General features: G+C 36.9%; 3 protein-coding genes across 4 annotated transcripts; 2 read left to right on the forward strand and 1 right to left on the reverse strand.

Annotated features, from left to right (window-relative positions):
• The first annotated feature begins 845 nt into the window (after window positions 1-845).
• On the forward strand, window positions 846-10,636 carry LOC122046292 (mRNA cap guanine-N7 methyltransferase 2-like). Of its 2 annotated transcripts, none has more exons than XM_042606900.1 (11): window positions 846-1,083; window positions 1,167-1,245; window positions 1,345-1,439; window positions 1,769-1,840; window positions 1,915-2,024; window positions 3,232-3,354; window positions 3,433-3,525; window positions 3,618-3,686; window positions 9,639-9,727; window positions 9,810-9,907; window positions 9,993-10,636. In XM_042606900.1, the coding sequence occupies exons 1-11, from the start codon at window positions 937-939 to the stop codon at window positions 10,155-10,157; spliced, it is 1,140 nt and encodes a 379-aa protein (XP_042462834.1). In that variant the 5' UTR covers window positions 846-936; the 3' UTR covers window positions 10,158-10,636. The 2 variants fall into 2 exon arrangements, with proteins under 2 accessions (XP_042462834.1, XP_042462835.1); XM_042606901.1 differs by having other exon boundaries at window positions 9,996-10,636.
• Window positions 10,637-10,865: 229 nt separating this feature from the next.
• Window positions 10,866-17,924, forward strand: LOC122046293 (cathepsin B-like protease 3). The gene is made up of 11 exons (XM_042606902.1): window positions 10,866-11,027; window positions 11,403-11,456; window positions 11,561-11,641; window positions 11,722-11,878; window positions 12,001-12,005; window positions 12,082-12,156; window positions 12,240-12,365; window positions 16,931-17,149; window positions 17,336-17,449; window positions 17,532-17,567; window positions 17,658-17,924. The coding sequence occupies exons 1-11, from the start codon at window positions 10,956-10,958 to the stop codon at window positions 17,790-17,792; spliced, it is 1,074 nt and encodes a 357-aa protein (XP_042462836.1). The 5' UTR covers window positions 10,866-10,955; the 3' UTR covers window positions 17,793-17,924.
• On the reverse strand, window positions 17,886-18,789 carry LOC122046294. Its single transcript, XM_042606903.1, has 4 exons — window positions 18,628-18,789; window positions 18,418-18,548; window positions 18,249-18,337; window positions 17,886-18,173 (listed from the first exon to the last, which is right to left on the reverse strand). Exons 1-4 carry the CDS (start codon window positions 18,677-18,679, stop codon window positions 18,053-18,055), a joined length of 393 nt encoding a protein of 130 aa, XP_042462837.1. The 5' UTR covers window positions 18,680-18,789; the 3' UTR covers window positions 17,886-18,052.
• Window positions 18,790-24,685: the final 5,896 nt, after the last annotated feature.

Raw genomic sequence — 24,685 nt, forward strand, 5'->3', positions numbered from 1 at the left:
TGTTGCGCCTCCGGGACTTCATCCATTACTAATTCACACTTGGACTTACGTTGCCACGACTGCATGCTTGGACTTACACCGCCAAGACTCATTCTTGGACTTTCCTCATTTGCCAAGATCATACTTGGACTTTCCTTGTTGTACCTATATCCTGCACACTCATAATGTATATCAAATACAACAATAAATCTAACTTAAACATTTGCCCAAACATCAAAATCTAAGATACCCAGATTGCTCTAACACTTCCATCTTCCCCTATTTAATGACATTAATTACCGTTAGAAGACATCTTTGTCTTAACTTCTTCGCATTCAATGATAGGTGGAGCGTTCTCTTTTATTTTCTCTTCCCCTTATTAAATATCACAGTTTTTTCCTTCTTTATTATTTTATCGATTAATTACTAATATGTATGATGCCAATGTCATACCCTCGAGCCGGACGGGTGGTTCGCTTGGTCCACTCTCTTGTCGACCGGGATGATCAAACATCAATTCTTCCAGATGACCGACTGGATATTGCTTCCTCCGATAAGCCGATGTAGCCACTTCTCGCTTGGCTTATGTGGACAAGCCTTGCTTACGCCTTAGTATTGACCATCTTAATTTTGACCTAAATTGTGACAATTGACCCATACAGATGTGCTCCTCTCATCGCCATATCATTAGTTTTTAAAAATAAACATCAAAACAATTTTTTTTATTTCACTCTTTTATTATAGCGCCCTTTAACATTTTTTTTCTCCCCTTGCTTATACTAATAATTTAATAATTAGAGATACTTTTTTATTTTTAACCTATAAATAAATAAATGAATTTCTCGAGAACGATACCAGCGGATAAAAGATCCCACCCGACAGGATATTGTTGGGTTCGCCCGAATCAGAAATCATAATCCGGACCCGACGAAAATGCAAAGTCGCGGACGGTGATAGATGGCGTCCGCGGCTCCCGTGGCGGTGGCGGCGCCTCAGCCTCCTCCGCCCGCTTCTTTCCTGGTTCGGCCGGAAGCTGCTCGCCACCGTCTCTACGATTTCGCTAAGACTGCCCTCATCAAGATTTTTGCGTTCCCCTATGCCACCGTGCGTCCTCTTCGTTTCGCGCAGCTATTTCCCCTCTTTCTTCTGTTTTTTCTTATAAACGTCCCTTCTAGCGATGATATTAGGTTTGCGAACTGTACTGCAGTGGAGCACCGGATACTGACAAGTGGGACGACGCCCAAATCGGTCACTACATTGGAATTGGTCTGACGCCTTCTCTCTCTATCTCAGTATCTCTCTCTGAATTATTTCTTAGGTTTTTAAATGTGTTGTGTTGTGTGTGTGTTTTGCCTTTTTGGCTAGATTCATCGTGCTCTGGGATCACCAGACCCCACGAGTTGTCGGAGAGTCAGCGGAAGCCTTACACTGCCGAGTTTTGCGAGCTGGATCCTTACGTGGTATGTGTGCTTGCTAAAATTTTCTAAGTTATGTTGGTTGATTCTGTGACATTCTACTCCTTATTCATCCACCGTGTTGAATAAGATATATCAGAGGAAAGGGAAAACAGCTGGATGAGCTCATCTACTTTGTGCTTGTTGGGGAGTTTATGAGATGCTCCTACTTTATCGTGACTGGGAAATTATACTGAAGCAGTAAATTGGTTTATACTGTTATGTATTTTTCTTGCATATTTGGTGTACCTGTGTACTTATGTTATTCAAAAAAATATATATATTCTTGTTGTTGGATGTTCTAGTGGTAGAAATGTGAAATTTGCATGTTGCAGGAAAATTTGGAATCTCATTTGCATGACAAAGGTATTCCAGCTGATATTGTGTGTTGTTTCCAGAACTTACAGGTACTTTCTTCGGTTTATGCTTTCTTTGTTTATAATTATTAGTAATCTTGTTGTAAAAGTACATTTTGCCGCAGTCATGCTTTGAGAGCGAGGAGAAAGCTGCCAGTCTTTTAAAAAATGTATCATCATTGCTTAAGCCAGGGGGGTATTTTTTTGGTATAACTCCTGATTCATCTACCATCTGGTACGAATAGTCTTAGCTTCATTTCAAAAGTTCATTAATGTAGATTCTCAACTCCCAATAGTCGTGGGAAAGACCTGAAAATAATCAACAAATAGTCTGGAAAATTATAGTAGAACTCTAAAGTTAAAAGTGCCATTATTATAAAGGTGAGCTAAGTATTGAATAAGAATTAATGTTGTTTCTTTTATGTTAATGTAAGCTAATTCATAACAGTATTTTGAAATCTCTTTGAAACAAAAACAAACTTGTAAGTGTGGGACTTTGGACAGTCTTGTAACGGTTTTTGATTAATTAAATTTTAGCTATCCACTCATCCACTCTAGATATGGTTGGCCATAGTTTTAGTTTAACCTGAGTTCAACATAAGAATGGTTTCTGATATGGGCTTTGTAGACCAGTAGTCTAATATATGTTTTTCGAGACTCCTATCGGTTCCTTATGATAACTCATTGTAGGGATTTTTTTGTTAGATCTCCTAGTCTGAAGTGGTATTACTATTAGAATACGGTTGTGCGGTTATCTGTGCCATATAGCTGTTTCCTATACAAGGATCTAAAAAATTATTTCAATTGTTTTGCTTCACTCTCTGCAAGATCAATACTAACAGCAAATCGTTGCAATCATACAGCAAACAAAGATCACAAGCATAAGCACAAAATCAAACTATTTATGGTCTTGAACCATAATTTTTTTTCTCCACATAATTTTACAAAATTGAAGTCTGCCCAAACATGGATAAGAGTATCTTTCATGATAAGGGTCTATGTATCAAACACATAAAATCATCAAGTTGAAACATGATGCCTGATTTGTGTTGTGTCCCACATTAAGTGTCCAACATGACATACCCTTTCTGGAGTTGTGTTGTGCCAACCCTCATACATGGGGGTAATATGGTGTAACCAAAGAGTCCGAGACTGAACCTATCATGTTCAATCTTAAAAGCAGTGTTATTTCAACCTTTGCCATTTTGAGATTCTGAAGTCATGTAGCAACTTGAGAATTTATGAAAGTTGATGCTTTTAGTTTCCGAAATCACTATTAGAAGATGAAATGAACTAAATGTAATCGATAAAGAAACTCATGATAAATAATGGAGGTCACTATGGCCTTTCTATCATTCATGTCTTTTATTCTTAAGTGTCTTCTGCAAGTTTCTGCAAGGTCTTCATCATGTTGTATGCATGAAGAAATGCCACTTTTTTAGGACAAAGTATCAGAAGAATGTTGAAGCTTCGCACAATAAAGGAATTGGTATGAAGGCCAACAGTGTCCCGAGTTGCATCCGCTCAGAGAACTACATTATTACATTTGAAGTAGAGGAAGAGAAGTATAAAACATCACACACTCCATATAAAGTTGTTTTTTCCCTTCAAATAATGCTATCTTAGATGCCAATGATTGCCAGGTTCCCTTTCTTTGGGAAAAAGTATCAGATCAAATTTGCTAATGAAATTACTTCAGAAACTCATTGTTTAGTACACTTTGCAAGCCTAATTAGGTTAGCCTTCTTACTTGATTCATTTATTCTGTTTTGCTTGAGTCTCTTGTCTATGCCACATGTGGACATGATATTGAAAAACATTAAATCAGGTTGGCCAGAGATGCAGGTTTAGACTATGTGGAGATACAGAACTTGGCTGAGTTCTATGATGATAACAGGTATATTTTCTTTACTCTTTCTGGTTTTATCTTTTTTGTCTTTTTTTTGTTTGCAAGCATTTTTTGAGGATATGACCTCTAAATATTAGTACTGAATTGATGTTGACCAAGGAAGTAGATTTATTGATTTTTTGAAGACTATAGTGTGCATGTTGGAATTACCTTTTGGCTGTAACACAAGGATAACTGTGATTGAAATATCTGCCTTTTTAGTTATTCTTTTATCACGTTTGCTTCATGTTGTGTGAGTATTGAGTAGATAAATCTGTTATGCTACAAAGTACAGGATAAATGAGCTGAAATATAATAATCAGAATATTTTTATTAAGTATCCGTAACTGCTTGGTAATGCACAAAGTTAGTAATACCCCAAATTTGTCACTATCATCTTGTTGGACATGGTATGAACATTATGTTCCAAATAACTAAATTATTTCCATGTATTGCAATTAAATAAATGAAGGGCGACTCAGTTTTAATATGATTTTTCTGAATGGTTTAATCTGGCACGTTGAGATACAGGTAGCAAGCAGGACTCGACATTTTCCCTATGGTAGAATCACTTGAAACTTTACTAGTTCATGCAGTTGGAAAATATCTATTTGCTAATGAGTATGCATGTTTCTTAGTAATTATCTGTTCATTTTTTTTTTTTTTGGAGAACGGAAAATGGTGTGCATATGCCCATCTGAATATTCATGGTAAGAGTGGTTACATAAAAGGATAAGAAGTTACTGATTCATGTAAACAAACAGTGTTTCCTCTTTGGAATCACATTGATGTCAACATTTCCTTTTTCAGCAATGTAGCATTGCCAATGCCATGTCTAGGTGATAACAATGTTCACCATATCAGCACATTTTCCTTGTACAAGGTTATTATTGCCCCCATGCATATGTGTATATATAAATATATGTAGGATATCAAGCAAGATGGGTGATAGATCAATTATGCATCTTATCTAAGAAGATAATAACCTTGTACAAGAAACATCTAGTCAATGTAGTAAAAAAATATTTAATATTAGTGATGTAATCTTGTATAAAGTGTTGGAATGTATACTAAAAGCCTAGCTTTTGTAAACATTTATTTTGAAATAAAGAATCACATTGGTCAAAAATATCTACATTTATGTTAAGTGTAGTTGTTCAATTAATTTATATCGTAGATAATATGGTGTGTGGTGTCACACACAGAAGATCATGTTATCAGTTCTTTATAAATTATAAACAGTTGCTCACGACTAAGATGGAAAGGAACAAACCGTCGGTAAAGTCGTAGTGTAATTAGGGATTAGTTTATCTTGACTAATAAATTACACTAGCACACTCTAAGTGTATTGAGTAGGACCATTTTAGGTAAGTTCTTTTTATACTGACTTGATAAAAGAACTAGACCTTAGTTATTATGAAAGTATGTGCTCTTAATCCTAATATAATAATAAACATATATATTTAGTATTTATTTCTTTGACTTATCAATGGGTGAGATTTAGCTTGATAAATCAATAAGCCCGATAAGTTGGGAAATGATATTATTTATAATGTGTGTTGTTGATTATAGAAGGAAACTGTGTCCTAGTAATCTAGGTTGAGAATGACCACAAGAGGAGCTTATAAGGATTGTCATGTTAAACCCTGCAGGTGGACTTAGTCCGACATGACGATGAGGTTGAGTGGTACTACTCTTGGACTAAGATATTAATTAAGTGAGTTGTCAGTAACTCATTTAATTAGTGGACATTCGACATCTTAAACACAGGGAGACTAACACACTCATAATAAGAAGGAGCCCAAAATGTAATTTGGGATTGGTGCGGTAGTTCAATAATAATTCTTTAGTGGTATGAATTATTATTGATGAAATTAAGTTGCGTGTTCGGGGCGAACACGGGAAGCTTATTTTCATCGGGAGACCAAAACCAATTCCTCCTCTCAGTCCCTATCGTAGCCTCTTGTATATAGAGAATTATGCCCACCTATACCCACCTTCTTACCCACTTTTTGGTGGCCGACCAAGCTAGCTTGAAACCCAAGCTAGTTTGAAACCCAAGCTAGCTTGAAGCTAGGGTCGGCCAAGACCCAAGGATTGAGCCAAGATTAGTGGCCGACCCTAGCTTTGAGTCCAAGCTAGGTGTGGCCGACCACATATAATATAAAAGGGATTTTATTTAAATTTTTTCTTATGTGGATAACATGGTTTTAAAAGAGAGTTTAAAATTTAAATATTTCCTTTTATAGCTCTCTACAAAAGATTAAGAAAAGATTTGAAATCTTTCCTTATTTGTAAATTGAAAGGTGGATTTTAATTTTAAAAAAACTTTCTTTTTTTTGTAACCATGTTCATGATTTAAAAGAGAGTTTAAAAATTAAATATTTCCTTTCTACAAAAGATTAAGAAAAGAATAAATATCTTTCCTTATTTGTAGATTGAAAGGAGATTTTAATTTTAGAGATAACTTTCCTTTTTGGAAATCATCCACATGTTTAAAAGAAAGATTTTAATTTATAAAATTTCTTTTTATAATCCACTTTGAAGGGAAAAATTATTAGAGAATTTTTTATTAAAATTTCCGGAAACAAATTAGGAAGTTTTAATGCTTGTGAATAAAAACTTTCTTTGAAGGAAATATAGGTGACCGACCATGTTATGTGAGAAAAGGAAATTGATTTTTAATTAATTAAATTTTCTTTTTCATTGCAAAGAAATTAAGGAAGTTTTTATTTAAATTTCCTTATTTGCCAAGACCAAGGATTATAAAAGAGGAGGGTAAAGGTGCATTTAAAAAGTACGACTCTATTCTATTTTTCTTCCTCGCTTTTCCTCCTTGGTGGTGGCCGACCCTATTGTTTTTCCTTCTTCCTTTTCTTTCTTCTTCATTGGCCGGACCTTATAATCTCATGGAGCTTGAAGGTGGCCGGATTCTAGCTTGGAGAAGAAGGAGAGAAAGGAAGCATCCCTTGGAGCTTGGTGGTGGTGGCCGAACCACATCTATTCTTGGAGTACTTGTGGTGGCCGAATTTTGCAAGGAGAAGAAGGAGCTTTGGTGGTTCTCATCTCGGTAGATCGTTGCCCACACAACGTCCGGGATAAGAAGAGGAATACGGTAGAAGATCAAGAGGTTATTTGCTTACAAAGAAAGGTATAACTAGTAATTGTTTTCCGCATCATACTAGTTTTTTTTGTATAGTTATTTTTGGGAATGCCAAACACAAGAGGCATATGATTCTAGAGTTTTCGGATTTGTTTCGAATTTGTGTTTCTTTTGTTTTATTTTTCGAATTTGTGATTCGATTGTTCTTTTTGGTTAAACCTAGAGTTATATAAGGAAATTAAATATTAGCTTTCCTTAAAAGGCTTTGTCTAGGAAGTGGTGGTTGCTCCCATATCCAAGAAGGCCTAGTGCCTCGCCATGTTTAATCTGGAAGCCAATTTTGAAAATTAATATTTAATTGAATTTATAACATAGGTGGATTTGGATCAATAGTGTTAAGTTCCGCTTGCGATCCAAGTCTAAACCATTAAGAACAGATAAGTTAAATTTGGAATCAATAATGTTAAGTTCCGTTTGCGATTCCTAATTTAACTTCTAAAGAGCACAATAGGTTGTTTAGGAAAGGTTCGACACTTGTACAAAATTTTTGTACAGTGGAACCTGTACGATTTTCCTAGGACTAACCAACATAAAGTTCAATAAAGGAGTATGATTTTCGGTTCGAAGAGCTGAATACTTGGATTATAAAAAAAAAGGAGTATGATTTACCCCTGAGCAATAGTGCAATGACATGGTGCCTTCTCAATTTTCCAGACATCTTGGGATTGAGTCTTAACTTTGGCGAATCAATTTCCCTTAATGGTGGTTGACCTAAGAACTGGGCTGATGGCCACCCGCTGTGAGCGCTTTATGATTTAACCTGGTGGGCGATGGGAAACTTTCGTATGGTCGGACCGATCACCTCATGATTTGTCGACATAAGTTGGATACCTAGTGCTAACTAAAATAAAAAAAAAATAAAAGAGTATGCTTTGTGCTCGGGGCTACAGTGTAGCGATTAGACCCTGTAAGCAATTAATCAGACATTTAAGGTTCAAATCTTGGCGCACTACAATGATTTTCCTTCGGTGGGACGACAAACTTAAGAACGCTGGCCGCTTGGATGGATCTCGCTTTCCGATTTATTTTAGTGATTGGTGGGAAACTTCCATGGGTTGGGCTAGTCACCTCCAGTATTAATCGGTTCGAAGAGCGGGATACTTTGATTCTTTAAAAAAGAGAGAGAGAGTATGATTTATGTAGCTAAATCCAAATAGTTGGGAAACAACTTTAACATGATATAAGAACATAGTGTGTGATGTGCTGTTTGTGGATAATTAGTAGGGGTGAGTAAAAATTCAGTTAAACCGAACAAACCAACTGAATTGATTGAATTTAAAAATTTGATTCGGTTATTTCGAAATTTTATTATTTTTCTAAAAAAAGAAATCGGTTAATTTGGTTTAGTTTCAGTTTTAAATTTTCTTATTTGGTTAAATTGAATAAATCAATAAAAAAATGAATTGATAAACTTGTTGTAAATCCCGATTACCAAATTGGCGACTCCGGAAACCACTATCACTCGCAACTTCGGTCTTGTGCCTGGTCCTTCTCTACTCTCTGACCGCCATCCTCCTCCACCATGGCTGGATTCCTCCCCTTCGATCTTGTTGATCTCCTCTCCTTGCCGCCTTCTCCTACTTCAAGTCCTCGGTCTCAGCCTTCCTTGCCCCCTTCATGCCTCCTCCCTCTGCGTTGCTAGCTAACGACCTCCGCCTCCTCCTCCTCCTGGATCACTCCTTCGACCTCCTCAGCCCCACACCCTTCTTCCACTCCAATCTCCTCCCTCCCTCTGCGATCGGAAGCTTGATCAGAAGTTTATGTGAGCGGCTAAGGCCGAAGGGGCTGGGAAGAGGAATCTCAAGTGGTTGGAGGAGTTCAAGGGGAAGGGCAAACACTCCTCGCTTAGCCGCACCTACACATGGCAGACGTTGACTAAGCCTCATGAGGAGGAGAAGAACAAAAAGGAAAAGGATGATAAGAAAGGAAAGAAAGAAAACACCGGCACTGTCCATGTGGCGGAGAGCGGGAGATTGAGGAGAAGAACCCCGGGCCCATTGCCATCAGAAAGGTTTACCTCATCTAACTTCACTGGTGATTCTTTTTTCTCTAAGTTAAACTAAGGATGAGGTTTAGGTTGTATCCTGTGATTTTATCTCATTCATATTGTTTTTTTTTTAAACTAGAATGAGGTTTAATTCTTTCTGAAAATTAATGTTTTCTTAAAGTTGGATGATCAAAATTTTGTATTACTGCTATTAATCATTGGCTAGTATACATGTCAATTAAGCTTCATCAGCTGTGGAGTCTTGATCTTAAGTCAGGATTGATTTTGGATACCAACCATATGAAAAGAAAAATTGTGATATCAATGAGAAAAGAAAAATTCGTTTAATTCGATTTTCGACTGAATTAACCGATATTTTATCGGTTTAGTTTGTTTGATTTTTATTGAATAATTCGCTCAGTTTGATCTGTTCGAATAAGTTGGGTTTCGATTAATTTGGTTCGGTTTTAACTGAATATGCTATATAAGTCTATAGATGTCCTAGGCCTCTATATGACAAGAATACTTTATTCAGAGTGTTCACTCTTGATATGTGTCTCTCCTTTGCTGATAATGGAGGGTGGTATCAAAACTAGTATAACTAGTTTTTTAGTTTTGTTATATGCTTTGAGAATAGTATTTTATTATGTCTTTAGTAACTGATTACTTAAAATCATTATATCTTTCTAGATCTAAGAATCAAGATGACCTCAGAAATCCTCCTGATTTCTGGTTCAGACTATTTTGTGTTTGTTTTATTTTTCTTGACTTGTAATTTCTGGGTCATAAGCCTGTGGTGTCTTGTTGTCAGATCTCAATTTGTTAGTATGCTCTTCAGCTACGGTGGGAATTTCATGGATCCCCGAGGGAGGCTTCTTCCTCGAACATTCGATTTGCTAGGTGCTAACCTTTGTCTAATCCACAATGGATTTTTCATTCGGGCTCCCCTTCTAGGTTTAATCTTTATCACGACTGGTTTCAGGTTTGTACTCCACATTTGTATTCCAGAAGCCTGATCCAGATGCCGCCCCACCCATTATGACCCCCTTGTTTTACGAAGGGATGTACTCTCACGAAGAAGTAAGTTTCAAAGATTGAGCTGTAAACTCTATTTACAGATGCTGTTTGTCTGACTTTTTTGTCGACTTCTCCCTTTTCTCATCAGCAGCACGAATGGCCAGTGAGCAACTGGAGGCCGCAGCCTGCCGTAGATGAAGATAGAAATGGGCAGACCGACACAAACATTGGCGCAGGCAGTGTTCTTGGGGACAATGACAAAGGCATCTTAGGCCCTGGTCCGGCCGATCTTCGTTTTCCAGATCCATTATAGGAAGCTTCACTTCAGCTGGTGTATGAATACTTGCCGGTTCAGCCACTGCATCTAAAATGAATGCGGCCTTCAACATCTCTAACATTATTCAAAAAAATTGTGATAGAAGATGTAATGTGAGCAAGATGCAGCATCATGTTTATGTTCAAGAGACGTTGGTGATGCTCGTCGTGGTTGTGAGCACATTATCGCTCCATAATGGTATTGTGTGACCCATGTGGACTCAAGGGATCACCTGAGTGGCTAAGTTAACTGCTACTAGGGCGGGTCCCGCCCAAGTACATTAGAAAACAAAGGATGCCATCGTGATGAAAATATGATACCAACTACGGTCAATGCAGCTTAAGGATGAATTCATGTGAGGATTAGAACAGAGTAACGTGTGTTTATTTTTTTTCTTGTGCTTCTAGCACGTGCGGTATAATCCTACCTTGTATTATTGTGCAAAGTTTTTTAAAAATATTAAATGGTGTTCGTTATATGCCGCAAAGGCAAACAGGGTTTCGACTTACGAGTGGCACCGTATAACGTGTTAGCCTTCGACTGGGCCGCTCACCTGTCCTAATGGGCCAACTCACACCGCCGGCGCCGAGGCGCCCACGATAACTGCATTATCCTCCAATCCCTGCATCAATAATTGCATGACTTAATTTGTGCTTCCCGATACGCCTCTATTGGCGTCACCACGTGACCTCGCGTCCACCTTCAGCTAGCCTTCTCTTTATATAACCATAAGCTGGATCACCTACCGTTTCGTCCTCCTCCACTCCGCTGGTCTCCGTCGAGGTGGACAGAATAATGGCGTCGCGGTGCTCTTTGGCTCTGCTTATTCTGTTTGCTTTGGCCGTGTCGCTTCCTCGGCCGCAGCAGGTGAACCCTCTCTACCCGTCGAATTACTTCTCGTCTGATCTAATTTGGATCTGGATACGGAAGAGAAAAATCTTCATTCGATCGTCGACCGGATCGCAACTAGCTTCGACCGATTTTTCGTGCTTCGTGATCCTTCCGATCAATTGTTTGTGAAACAAAAGACTCGAAGAACTGGATCGATTATGAGAGAGGCGTATCGTATCGGCCTTTTGTGGGCATGTATTTCATGTTTTGGTCATGATCCCTTTTTAAATTTGTTATTTCGGCTCTTTTACTTGTGCAAAATACGATTCTGTTATGATTCATTTATGATATTGCTACCCGATTTGCTTTACTTAATCTGAAGTAGATATTAACCTCGATATGTTTCTACAGGTATTTGCAGTGAAACCGATGCCTCAACTCAGGACAGCTTCAAGGATTATTCAGGTGTTTTAAACTAATTCTAAACTGAACTCTATTAGTATAGGCAAATCTTGTTTTTATTCTTTCTTACATGAATTACGTGCTTTTGTTGTCCTTGCTCGAGGCAGAATTCGATCATTGAAAGGATTAACGATAATCCTGAAGCTGGATGGAAAGCTTCCGTGAACCCTCGCTTTGAAAATTATACAGTAAGATCTGGAACAAATTTTGGTTGTTTTGGATGTAAATGGAACTTGTAGTTGCTTAGTTCTCATGGTTCCTTTTGTAGATTGAGCAATTTAAGCATATTCTTGGGGTTAAACCTATGCCTTCCAATAAGGCGATGGTCCTTCCTAAAAAGACCTACCCAAAGTCTTTAAAGCTTCCCAAGGAATTTGATGCAAGGAAAGCTTGGCCCCAGTGTAGTACAATTGGGAGAATTCTTGGTCCGCTGCCTTTCCTTTTTTTTTTTTAAATCACATTTTTATTTTAAAAACTGATTAGTCATGTGAGACTAACTGTTCATATTTGTTGCAACTATGCCCATGGATTAATGATCAACTAAAAGACCAGGTATGTTGGTTTACTTGGGTTATCTGATGTATTAAACTTATTACAACCTAAGTTACACAAAGATTATGATGTACAGGGCCACTGTGGTTCTTGCTGGGCTTTTGGTGCTGTAGAATCGCTTTCTGATCGTTTTTGCATTCATTTTGGCATTGTAAGCTTTCTTGTCTTACAAAAGGATGTCATTTATTCTTTGAAAGTGGTCAATATAAATTTAGCTATGTTTTTATTTTGCAGAATGTTTCTCTGTCTGTCAATGACCTTTTGTCCTGCTGTGGGTTTATGTGTGGTGATGGCTGTGATGGAGGGTATCCTCTAAGTGCATGGCAATACTTTGTCCAGAATGGCGTTGTTACTGATGAGGTAACTATGACAATTCCTAATGGAACTTTTCTTACAACCAACCACTTTCAAAAGTTGGACTAGTTCTCTACTCGGAATATTTTCAAGATCTTGTCTCTACTTCGACTTTCATCTAGTGTATATGAAACTAGTTATTGATGGATTTGCCTCTAATTTCTCAAGAAACATTTTTATCCCTCCTTCAAAATTTATTTTGGTTATCTATTTAAATCTTCGCCCGTGATGAACCAGTCATGGTTGATCCAAAGCCTAGATAAAGGAGAAGAGTTGCGTTAGCTTGCTAGCCAACGTTAAAACTATAACAAATATTCAATGAATGGATCCATTAAACTATTGTGCTAATGCTAAGTTGTTCCCCGGAAGGAACGCGTTGCAGGGTCCGACTGTAACATCTTAGCAAGGACCGCTACATCTCCAGAACTCGGGTGTAGTGCTAAATATGCAAAAGTTCACATTGCAGGGTCCAACTGTAACATATCGGAAAGAACCGTTACATCTCCATGAGAACTTAGGTGTAATTTGAAAATAGGTAAGAGTTTTCCCACCATAGACTAGATAAGAATAAATACGATAGAATAGAAAAACTAATAATTTAAAATTTGGAATATGGAACATAGGAACCTTCACTAGTAAATCAATGGAGGTCCTAGATACGATGATTAGGAGAAGAATTAGTATTTTATGTGTACAAGAGACAATGGGTAGGCGAGAAGGCAAAACTGATAGAGAACTAGGGTTTTAAGTTATGGTACATAGGAAACAGTAAAGCAATAAATGGAGTGGGTATTATTATAGATAGTCCGTCAAGGATGAAGTTGTAGGAGTAGTTAGAAAATGGAATAAAATTATAACCCTTAAGATAATAGTGGCGAAAGAGATTATGAACATAATTAGCAAGTAGGATTAGATGAAGCTACCAAATCAAGGTTTTAGAACGACTTAGCTGAAATATTACAAAATATTCCACCAAATGAAATGATTTTAATAGGAGGTAATCTAAATGGGATGTCAGAGTGAAAAATAAGGAATATGAGAGGGTAAATGGGGGTTATGAGTTTGGAACGAGAAATAAAGAAGGGAAAATTATATTAGATTTTACAATAGCATATAACCTTATATTAGCTAATATGTCTTTTAAGAAAAGAGAAAAACACTTAGTCACGTTCAAAAGTGAGAATAATAAATCGCAAATTGGCTTTTTTATGGTTAAGAACAAGGATAGAAAAATTTGTAAGGATTGCAAGGTCATCTCTAGAAAAAGCTTAACTACCTAATATAGGTTAGTAGTGTTGAATATACGCCTCAAACATAATATCAATAGAAAGGAAATATATATGACTCCTAGAATTAAGCAGTGGAAGTTAAAGGATAAGAAAAAAAATATACTTAAGGAGAAGGTAGGAGTACAAGCATTAGATGAAATATACGGTGATTCTAATACGACATGCGATAAAATGGTATTAAAGTTGAAAATAGTAGCTAAGAGTGTACTCGGTAAGTGAAAAGGACATGCACCACTAAGTAAGGAATCTTGGTGGTGGAATGAGAAAGTACAAGAGAAAGTAAGAAAAAACGAATAGCTTATAAGGAATTATATATTTGTAAGAACGCGAAAAACTTAAAAAAATATACAACAACCAAGAAGAAGCTAAGAGTAGTGAATAAAGCAAAGAATGAAATTTTTGAACGATTATATCAAAAAATTGGATGCAAAAGAAGGAGAAAGAGACATTTATAGAATAGCTAAAGTGAGAAAAAGGAAGATAAGAGATCTTATTCAAATAAAATATATTAAAGATGAATGTAATAGGGTACTAGTAAACGATAGAGAAATAAAAAAGTGATGGAAGAGGTATTTTTATCAACTTTGTAATGAACGTTTAGGTGATTGACTTAACTTAGGTAATTTAAGTAGGTCAAATAAGCATAGGAATTTAAATTTTTATCGTAGAATTCAAATTTCAGAAGTACAACAAGCTTTAAATGGGATGCACTATGAAAAAACGGTTAGACCAGATGATATTCTGATAGAGGTATGGAAGTGTATAGGGAAACAAGGTATTGAATGATTTACAAAATTATTTAACATTATATTGAAAACAAATAAAATGTCTAATCAATGGAGGATAAGTACTCTAGTTCTCTTATAGAAGAATAAGGGAGACGTATAAAATTGTGCAAACTATAGGGGTATTAAACTAATGAGTCATATCATAAAATTTTGGGAAAAAGTAATAGAAAAAAGATTAACAAAGGAGACCACGGTGGTCGAAAATCAATTTCGGTTCATGTTTGGAAGGTCGACAATAAAAGTTATACATCTTCTTAGATAATTAATTGAAAAATATCTGAAGCAAAAACAAGATCTACACATGATATTCATTGACTTAGAAAAAGCTATAATAGAGTTTATATGGAGAATTATAGAAAAGAGAGGTGTTAACATAACATATATTGAATCAATTAAGGATATTACGAGGATGTAACGATTAGAGTAAAAACTTTAGGCGGAGTAACTAAAGCATTTCCAATAAAGATTGGGTTGCATTAAAGATCATCTTTAAGTTCCTATCTTTTTACACTAATTATGGACAAACTCACTGTATACATTCAAGACATAGTACCGTGGTGCATATTGTTTGCAGATGATATTGTTTTGGTAGATGAAACACGTGGAGTAAATGCTAAATTAAAATCTTAGCAGGAAATACTAGAAGGGAAAAGTTTTAGCCTTGATAGAATAAACACAGAACATATGGAATTTAAGTTTAGCAATATAAGACATAATGAGATAATTGTTAAGATAAGAGATGACGAGTTGCCCAAAACCGAGAGCTTTAGATATTTAAGATTATTTTTGCAAAATGATGGAGGATTGAGAGAGATGTCTTACATAGAATACAAGCAGGATAGTTGAAATGGAGGAGAGCGTCGGATGTTTTATGTGACCGTAAAGTACTTCTAAAATTTAAAGAAAAATTCTATAAAACTATAGTTAGTCCTGCTATGTTATATAGAGTTAAATGTTGAGCTGTAACTTGAGCACATGAGCAGAAGATGAGAATTGCAGAGATGAGGATGTTAAGGTACATACGAGAATGGACCGAATAAGAAATGAGAGCATTAGAGAGAAAGTCGGAGTTACATATATTGAAGGAAAACTCTGAGAGACACGTTTAAGATGGTATGAGCATGCACTTAGACGACCAATAAATGCTCCAATTAGACGATGCGAAATTATGACAAACACGCATATCAAACGAGGAAGACCAAAAAAGACTTGGTTAGCAACAATAAAATAATATAAAATTTATTTAAGTATAGATGATGATACAGTAAGAGATAGAGCTCAATGACGTAAAAGGATCCATATAGCCGACCCGTGGGATAAAACTTGGTTGTTGTTATTGTTATTGTTGTATCTACTTACATCTTCAACTCTAAGTACTTGTATTATGTGGAAGATCTTTTGTTATGGCGTTGAATTGATTCCCCTGTTTTTTTTTTTGTTGAATGTACAAAAATTTGTGAAGCTTATAATGCCCGAAAGCATGGGAGAATGCTCTTCAGCTGATTTTATTATGAGTAATCAATACTGGGTCATTCATAGCATTACTATGCCCTTGCTATTGATTGTGTGTTGGTTATTTGTCAGTATGGGTTTAGCATACAATGTGTTTGGAATTCTCTGTCCAAATGAATTTTTCAGAGAGCTGACAGGATTCTATTGATAATGATGGTTTTGATTCTTTGGAACAACTTGATTCATTTAGTATCCCATTTTATACAGATATTGTTTAGTATGATCTTTTATTATGGTGTTTTAAATGGAATCTCATAGCATACCATTAAGTCTCGAAGGAAGATCAGCTACTGTTTTGTACTAAATCTGTGCACGGACTAGCTAAATGCAACTAAGAAGTAACGTAGGATTTGTCACAAAAACAAATCAAATCACTAAGGGCCGGATGTACTTTCATCTGTGAGCTTATTAGATGAGTAGCACAAGTAAAAAAGTTTCACCAATGTCATGTTCCTTTAGTTGATTTATCAGGCCAAGCACTAGAATTATCTGAGCTGCAACTATAAATGGGTAATGTAAATGTGATTTTCTAGAATCTGTGAATTTCAATTGCAAATAAACATGTGCATATAGAAGTTCCATTCAGTAATATGTAATAATATAAATGGGTAATGAAAATATGATTTTACAAAATCTGTTTATTTCAAGTGCAGCTAAACGTGTGCATATAGAATTTCCGTTCAGTAATATTTGTATACTATCTCAAGTAATTAATGATTTAAAATGGACAATTTGTTCATCTAGAATGAACATCTTTATGTGTAGAGAATTTTCAATGTACCATTTCTTATCTTCTTAGACCCAAAATAATCTTTGTACCTGTCTCTTCTGAAAGAAACAATAACAATCTGTATCTTGCTGCCTTATGGAAACAATAAATTTAATTCATTTTTTATCTTCTCTAGGAACGGAGAATTTTGATGTTATATCTTTCCTCTTTATATAGCATAAACTAACATACTTATTATGCTTGATCTCGCAGTGCGACCCATATTTTGATGACATTGGATGCTCTCATCCTGGCTGTGAACCTGCATATCCAACTCCAGCATGTGAAAAACGGTGTAAAGTTGACAATCTCCTCTGGGAGCAAAACAAGCATTTTGGTGTCGATGCATACATGGTAAACTCAGATCCAACGGATATCATGATAGAGGTCTACAAAAATGGTCCTGTAGAAGTTGATTTCACAGTTTATGAGGTATTCAATACCTGAAAACCCCCAGCTCATCCTTCTTAACATTGTTTTCTTCATTGACTTGCCAGTTATTTCATTAATAGATTCATTTCCTCCGTATCTTCCATGCTTCACATATGCTAGATACTGCAAGATAATATAGAAATGACAGGGTTTTCCCAACCTTATTAAATTCTCATTCGCACCTAGGACTTTGCACACTACAAGTCAGGAGTCTACAAACACCTGACTGGTGATTTTATGGGTGGCCACGCTGTGAAGTTGATCGGATGGGGGACCAACGAGGACGGTGAAGACTACTGGGTCTGTCCAGACATACTTTCAGTTTGTGTAGCTTAAGTCTCCGAAAAATACCGGTCTGACTTGAGTCTGTTTCATTGTGCAGCTTCTTGCAAACCAGTGGAACAGAAACTGGGGTGACGTATGTGCAAAATTGGATTGCTGCTAATGCTATTCAGAATCTAATCCAACCTTTGATGAACTTATTCATTCGTCTTTGTTGCTTGTGCAGGATGGTTACTTCAAGATCCTAAGGGGAAAAAACGAGTGTGGGATCGAAGATGATGTTGTGGCTGGGATGCCTTCGACAAAGAACTTGATCATCAACCATGCCGCCGGTCATTCAGAAGCTTATGCTACTTTTTAGCGCACTTTGCCTGGGTGACCTACCAGGACGTACGCCAATATATGTTATGATGTTGCTTAATGATCTATTGTCGATCCATTTGAACTTATTAGATAATTCCGAAGGCACACCACCAAAATGTCTAGCTCTTAATTAACATTCTCATACATGCTAAATTTACAACAGTTAACCCAACAGTACATTCTCATACACTGCACGCACAAACGACAGACATGGCACATAGATCAGGCTATAATTAGGCGACCACCAAAATACGATCTCTAAGTAGATTCGTTGACGGCGAGGTGAGCGACGTGGAACTGCGCCGTGTACTTGTGAGCCGAGTCGCTCAACTCGTCCCGCGGCGGCTCGTTCAGAAACGCCCAGTTGCTCCTCGTCCACCTGCTCCAGTTTATTTAACTCAACAACATGGTTATCTTAATTAAGAAGATAATTCTGTTTGATTAAGTTAATTACCAGTCACCCGTCTTGGCAGCCTTGTCCACGTCCGATGCATCATCAGGGAAACCCATGAAAGTCCGCTTTGCTCTCGCTCGATCCTTCTCCTAATTACGATACAAATTACGTTTAAAAAGGAGACGGCCGTGGAGTCATTAAAAAGCCAAAAAAGGAGGATTAAATTAACCTGAGGAGACGTTTGGGGAGTCAAAGCGGCGTCGGAGGTGAAGTCTTCTTCCTCTTCTCTGCTCGGCTTCTGCGCTCTGCGGAAGCTATCGATCTCCTCTCTGGTCAGCGACTTGTTTCTCTTCAGAAGAACTGTTGCAGGTTGCAGCAGTTGCAAAGATTAAAAGAAAGGACTTGAAACAAAAAGAATTAAGTGATTAAGATCTACTACCTTTCTCTGAGTCCAAGACGTGGGACGACCAACCAGCCATGAGAGAACCCATTCGTTCTTGCTTTGGAGCTTCAACCACGGTGTGATGTTGTGCTTGTTTTGAAGCTGAATGGTTGAGAGAGTTGGTTTATAGAGAGAGAGAGATGGGATGGAAGGGAATGAGTGGGTACTGACAAGATCGCACACAGACTTGAGGAAACAGGGACTGTCATCCTAATCCAAATCCCTAACAACTCTGACAGAAAAGGACATCAATTACTAAATGGGATACTAAATCTATTAACAATTATAAATATATTTATATTTTTAACATAGTTGGATGAAGTCATGGTCGGAGGATGGACGTAGAACCAATAAGCTCTTGAGAGAACTTGTTAGCCCATGACGGAATGACTTCAACATTGTGCTTTGTGAATTACAGTTATCTCTTGGTAAATGTGACCCAATTGTGTGTGGGGGAGATGTGGCAGCTTTAATGCAGGGTTGCTTCATCATTGAGATCAAGTTGTACTAATCTACCACTGTACAAATTCGAAAGACTAGCGAGTAGGGACTCCTCGTTCAACTAACCTCCTAAAGTTTTTCATCCCACCCCCTAGAAAAAAAGACTCGGTAGTACTATGATTGAATCGTAAACATCTTACCGTTACAGCATCACCCGGGCTGCCACCTTTGTTTTACTCATTGAAGAACTATACATAAAATAATCAAACAATACCTTATCTAAAATATTCTATCCAAAATAATTTCTTTTTCCCTCTTATCTTATCTTGGGCAGCATCACTTATAATTGCTTTGTATCAAATAATGTAATATTATTTTAATCAAAACTACTTGAAAATGGAATCGTCTTGGATTAGTTTTTGATATTACTAAATTTTAACTTAAATTTTAGATAAAATAGTTATTTTTTTTTTAATAGCTATTCTATCTATTTTCTAAATCTAGATTTAATAGATAATAATTTTCTAAATTTAAAAAATAAAATCTCTATCTTAAAATAAAATAATTTTTTTTTCAATCTCTTTCCTTGTACTCATTTTTTTCAATCTATTTCCTTTCATTCATTATATAAATATAATAATAAAAAATAAAAGAAAGAGAAAAAATAATAAAAAATTAAAGATAATAGAAATTTTAAGATGATTGATGTAGTGTATAGTGAAAAATAATTATTTAAATTTAATAAAATGAATTATTTATCTTAAATTTTAGATACAGTGACATAAAAATTGATATAGGTACTCTAAAAATAAAATTACTTAAAATTTATTTTGATGGATCTATTTTTGGTCACTCTACCTTAAAGCCATTTTGATCTATGGTAGCTTGAAAATGGTATTGTTTTAAATAAGACAATGTTAAAATGAAGCCCCGGCCGGCCATTGTGCGACGTCTCCTTAATCTGTCTTCCTTCTAAATCACATGGGATAGTCTTCGATGAAAATTATCACCTTTGACTGTAGGAGGATATTTCGGAAACCAAAGAATGAGTTAAAAGAATAGTACTCTTTGACAATATAGATATTTTTAATTGAATTAGATTTTAATTGTTTTAAACACAATTATAACACAGAATTCGGATGTTTCATTGACGTAGGCAAAATGCCAAAAATTGCCCATAATTTTTGGGAAGTTCCAAAGCATGCTCCTACACTGAAAACGTATACTTTGTCTCACTTTGAGAATGAGCAATTTGATGATTTTTTTTATACATCCTCAACATTGCTATGGTTATCCACATGAGAGAAAAGGAAAAAAAAGAAAAACAAGTGGATGAATTAAAAAAAAATTTGACCCAAAGTCATGATGAAATCGATTGCTCTATTAAATTCATAATTATCATCGTTTATAACTTTTAACAAGCACCATATGTAATACAATTGTTAAATCCCTTCTTTCATAATTATCACCTCCACAGTATCATTTGCCTTTGACTTTCTACCGCATTCGTTAATCTCCTATCGAGTTTTTTTTTTATTATGTAATTCTGTAGATTATGCCTTAACTTATAGCTTGATGATGTAAATGATAGGATAAGAGAGGGTTTTGTTGAATATTGGGGTCTTAATAGACCAATACGGTTTTGTGGAAAAATTGGAATGCCATCAATAGATAAAAGTCGTAATTGACTTCAAAATTGAAATCTACGTTTCGAGTAGATAAATTTAGACTATTAATTTGCTCAAAACCGATTAAAGGTGAATGAGAAATTAATTATTTAAAGTCGGCCCAAATAAACATTAATTATTCATTAATGATATATATAGGGAAATGCATGGGAGAATAGTCCCACATCAGAAATTTTCGATGTGAAAAAAGACCAGGTGCTCTCTTCTCAGGGGTGAGCAGGTGCTCGCACCTGTGAGCCCGCCACCCGCCATGTGCGCAATGGACGCTTTATAGGCGCACTTTCGTCGCGAGGAGCATTGAGGAGCTTAAATTTATGCTCCAGAGGACATTGCAGTACCTACGTGACACACGGCTGACGTATCAGGCTCGTATCTGACATGACAATGCCTATGTGGCGTCCACGTGGGCAAGAAGAGATGACTGGACTATTGATTGGGCAAACGGATGGCAACCGTTGATCAAAGAGGTGCGATGGATCGCTTGTGAAGCGATCTAGAGCATTGGATCGTGAAGAGTCACAATCTGACCGCTTGTGATGAGACTTGATCTGAAGCGTCAGATCGAATGGATCAGTAGATCCAGATCCGATGACTGATGACAATAGGCGAGATCTGAGGGTCACAACTCTTCAGATATGATGGATGAGATTAAAGTGGGATATGTGAAGGGTTATAACTCTTCATAATGGACGATCCAGATCGATCCAGCCCAAAGAACACATCCTCTTGCCCAAAAAGGCATTCAACCTCTTCATTTGGTATAAATAGAACCCTCGAGGTGTGATGGATCGCTTGTGAAGCGATCTAGAGCATTGGATCGCGAAGAGTCACGATCTGACCGCTTGGGATGAGACTTGATCTGAAGCGTCAGATCGAATGGATCAGTAGATCCAGATTCGATGACTGATGACAATAGGCGAGATCTGAGGGTCACAACTCTTCAATCTGATGGATGAGATTAAAGTGGGATATGTGAAGGGTTATAACTCTTTAGAATGGACGATCCAGATCGATCCAACCCAAAGAACACATCCTCTCGCCCAAAAAGGCATTCAACCTCTTCATTTGGTATAAATAGAACCCTCCAAATGCTGGAAATATCAATCGAATCATCGAATTCATCTATTCTACTCTCTCTTGAGCATTCATCTCATATTGTGCATTTAAGAGTCCAAAAAGTCTACGAGAAGGTTCGCTGGTCTCGGAATTCGGAGTGCTACGATTCCGAGACGTTCGTCGTTGTATCTTGGGAACGAATTGTTGCTATCCGTTAGCACCGTAGCAGAGCAATATCGTTTACGGAGATAGTGTTGAACACTAGCCTAGACGATCAGTATCAGTTTGCGCACTCCGGGAGATACCGGGAATAACAGGTTTTACCCATCTTGAACACATCGAAGACAATGACATATAAAATATAAAATCTAGCTTTCGATTCTGAGTGAGTCAAAGATGAAGAATGAGTTGCGACCTAATTAATAAGCTAAGGATGGGGATAGAGCTAATTAAGGCCCTGCAAAAAAAAAGAACATCCCACTTTAGATATTTTTGATGATCCATTATATATCAATAGAAGTGCCCAGTTACAAAGGCTAAAGTTAAAAAGATAAAGAAAACACTTAGTGTGTTAATTTAAGGTGTTAAAGTCAAAGAGGAACTCAGGCTGCTTAGTCAACTCAATTCAAATCTTAGAATTAGCTACTTAAGTCCTATTTCTAGACAGTAGGGATAATTTTAATAGGTAAGCTAAGATAGAAAATATGTATTGTATTGATTTTTAGCTCATGGTTATAATGTGTTGTTGATATAATATTTATTGGGAAACAATGTTAAGTAAAGACCCTTAATTTATGAAATCATGATGAATAAAGATCCTTAATTTGTGGGATTAGATATGATCTTAAGAATTTTAAGATCGATGATTGCAATCTGGATTTAGAATCCTTGAAATCTCGGGAAGTATATCCCTTAACATCCTCCTGTAAAAGATATGGGGAGGCACACACGTGAGCTTATCTTGGAGAAGGGCAAAACGATGTAAGGATAAGCTTTTTGTGAAAATGTCAGCAACCTCATCCTTGGTAGATATATTGAATGAGATGTGTCTTTTGAGCAACATGCTTGCGAACAAAATGGAAGTCAATCTTAATATGTTTCGTACGAGCGTGAAGAATCAGATTGGATGTGAGAAATGTGGCTCCAATGTTATCATACTAGAGAACTGATAGTTGCAACATGGGAAAATGAAGTTCATTAGGAAATGATCGGAGCCAGCATAATTCAGTAGTAGCATGCGCCAAGGCATAATATTCTGATTCAGTACTAGAGCGAGCAACCACTCGTTGCTTCTTGGAATTCTAGGAGATAAGGGTGTTGCCAAGAAAAATACAGTAGCCTATGGTAGATCGACAATCATTAGGGCAACCTGCCCAGTAAGCATCAGAATAAGCTATTAGACCCAGAGAAGAAGAGGGTCGAATAGGAATACCATGGCATGGGGTATGCTGAAGATACCGAAGAATATGCTTGACAGTCACCTAGTGAGATGCAGTAGGATATTGCATAAACTGACATGCACAGTTGACGACAAACGTAAGTTCTGGGCATGTAAAAGTGAGGTACTGAAGAGTACTAACAATACTCCAATAGGGCTGAGGATCAGCCAAGGGATCACTATCATGATGAGAGAGAGATGACCTAGAGGCAACCAGAGTGTGAAGAGACTTAGATTGGTGCATTTGAGCCCTAGTCAATAGTTCAATAATATAGAAAAACTGGCAGAAGAACAAACCATGGGGGTGTGAGTCACTTCAACACTAAGGAAATAATGCAATTGACCCAGATCTTTAACGAGGAAAAGCTCATGCAGTGTGCCAATAGTATAGGTAATGTGAGATGATGAGTTACTGGTAAAAATTATATTGTCTACATAAACCAGGATATATGTCGTTACCTTTGAAGACTAATAGACAAAGAAAGAAGAGTCTGATTTGGACTCGAGGAATCCAAGATCGAGCATGAGTTACGTAGCGTTGCATGGCATTCTCTCGAAACTTGCTTCAGACCATATATAGCTTTGTGAAGGTGGCAAACATGGTGCGGATAGTCAGGGTGAATAAAATCAAGAGACTGAGACATATATACTTCTTCGCGCAATGTCCCGTGTAAGAAGACATTACTCATATCAAACTAATGAATGATTCATTCCCGAGAGATGACAAGAGCTAATATAGTACAAACTATAATGAGCTTAATCACAGGGCTAAAAGTCTCAACATAGTCAATGCCCGATTGTTGGTAAAAATCTTTGGCAACCAGACTAGCTTTATGATGATTAATAGAGTCATCCACTTTCTATTTCACTTTAATACCCATTTGCAGCCACAAGGTTTTGATAAGAGGTACAGGGAACCATAGACCATGTGCCATTGTTGATGAGAGCATTGTACTCCAATCTCATGACATCTTGCCAAGCAGAATCCTTATTGGCACCAAAAAAGTTAGTTAACTCAGAAGGGTTAGTAGTGACAAGATGGACACAAGGAAGAAGAAACCCAGTCTTAGTGCGAGTAGTCATGGGATGTAGAGAACAAGTAAGGGCCCTAAGAAGGCCTGTGCCAAAAGATGCCAGTGAAGAATCTGACGAGGATGGTAGAGAACAAGTAGGGGCCCTGAGAAGGCTCGTGTCAAACGGTGTCAGTGGAGAATCTGAGAAGGATGGTACATCGGCTGAAGGGGTAGTTGTAAGTATCCTGTGTTGATTTTAATGTGATTAACCTAATCAAGTTAGGCTCTGTGTATTTGATGTCTTGTGTCAGAGTGTGCAGGGACTTAGGAACACAAGAAGTTGAGTGAAAGACACAGTGGATGAGAAGGATGACACGAGAATCGAGTCGAAGGGCTTGGTAAATTCGAGGGACGAGTAG

This window comes from Zingiber officinale, chromosome 2B (genome assembly GCF_018446385.1).
Source record: "Zingiber officinale cultivar Zhangliang chromosome 2B, Zo_v1.1, whole genome shotgun sequence".
Lineage (NCBI taxonomy): Eukaryota > Viridiplantae > Streptophyta > Magnoliopsida > Zingiberales > Zingiberaceae > Zingiber > Zingiber officinale.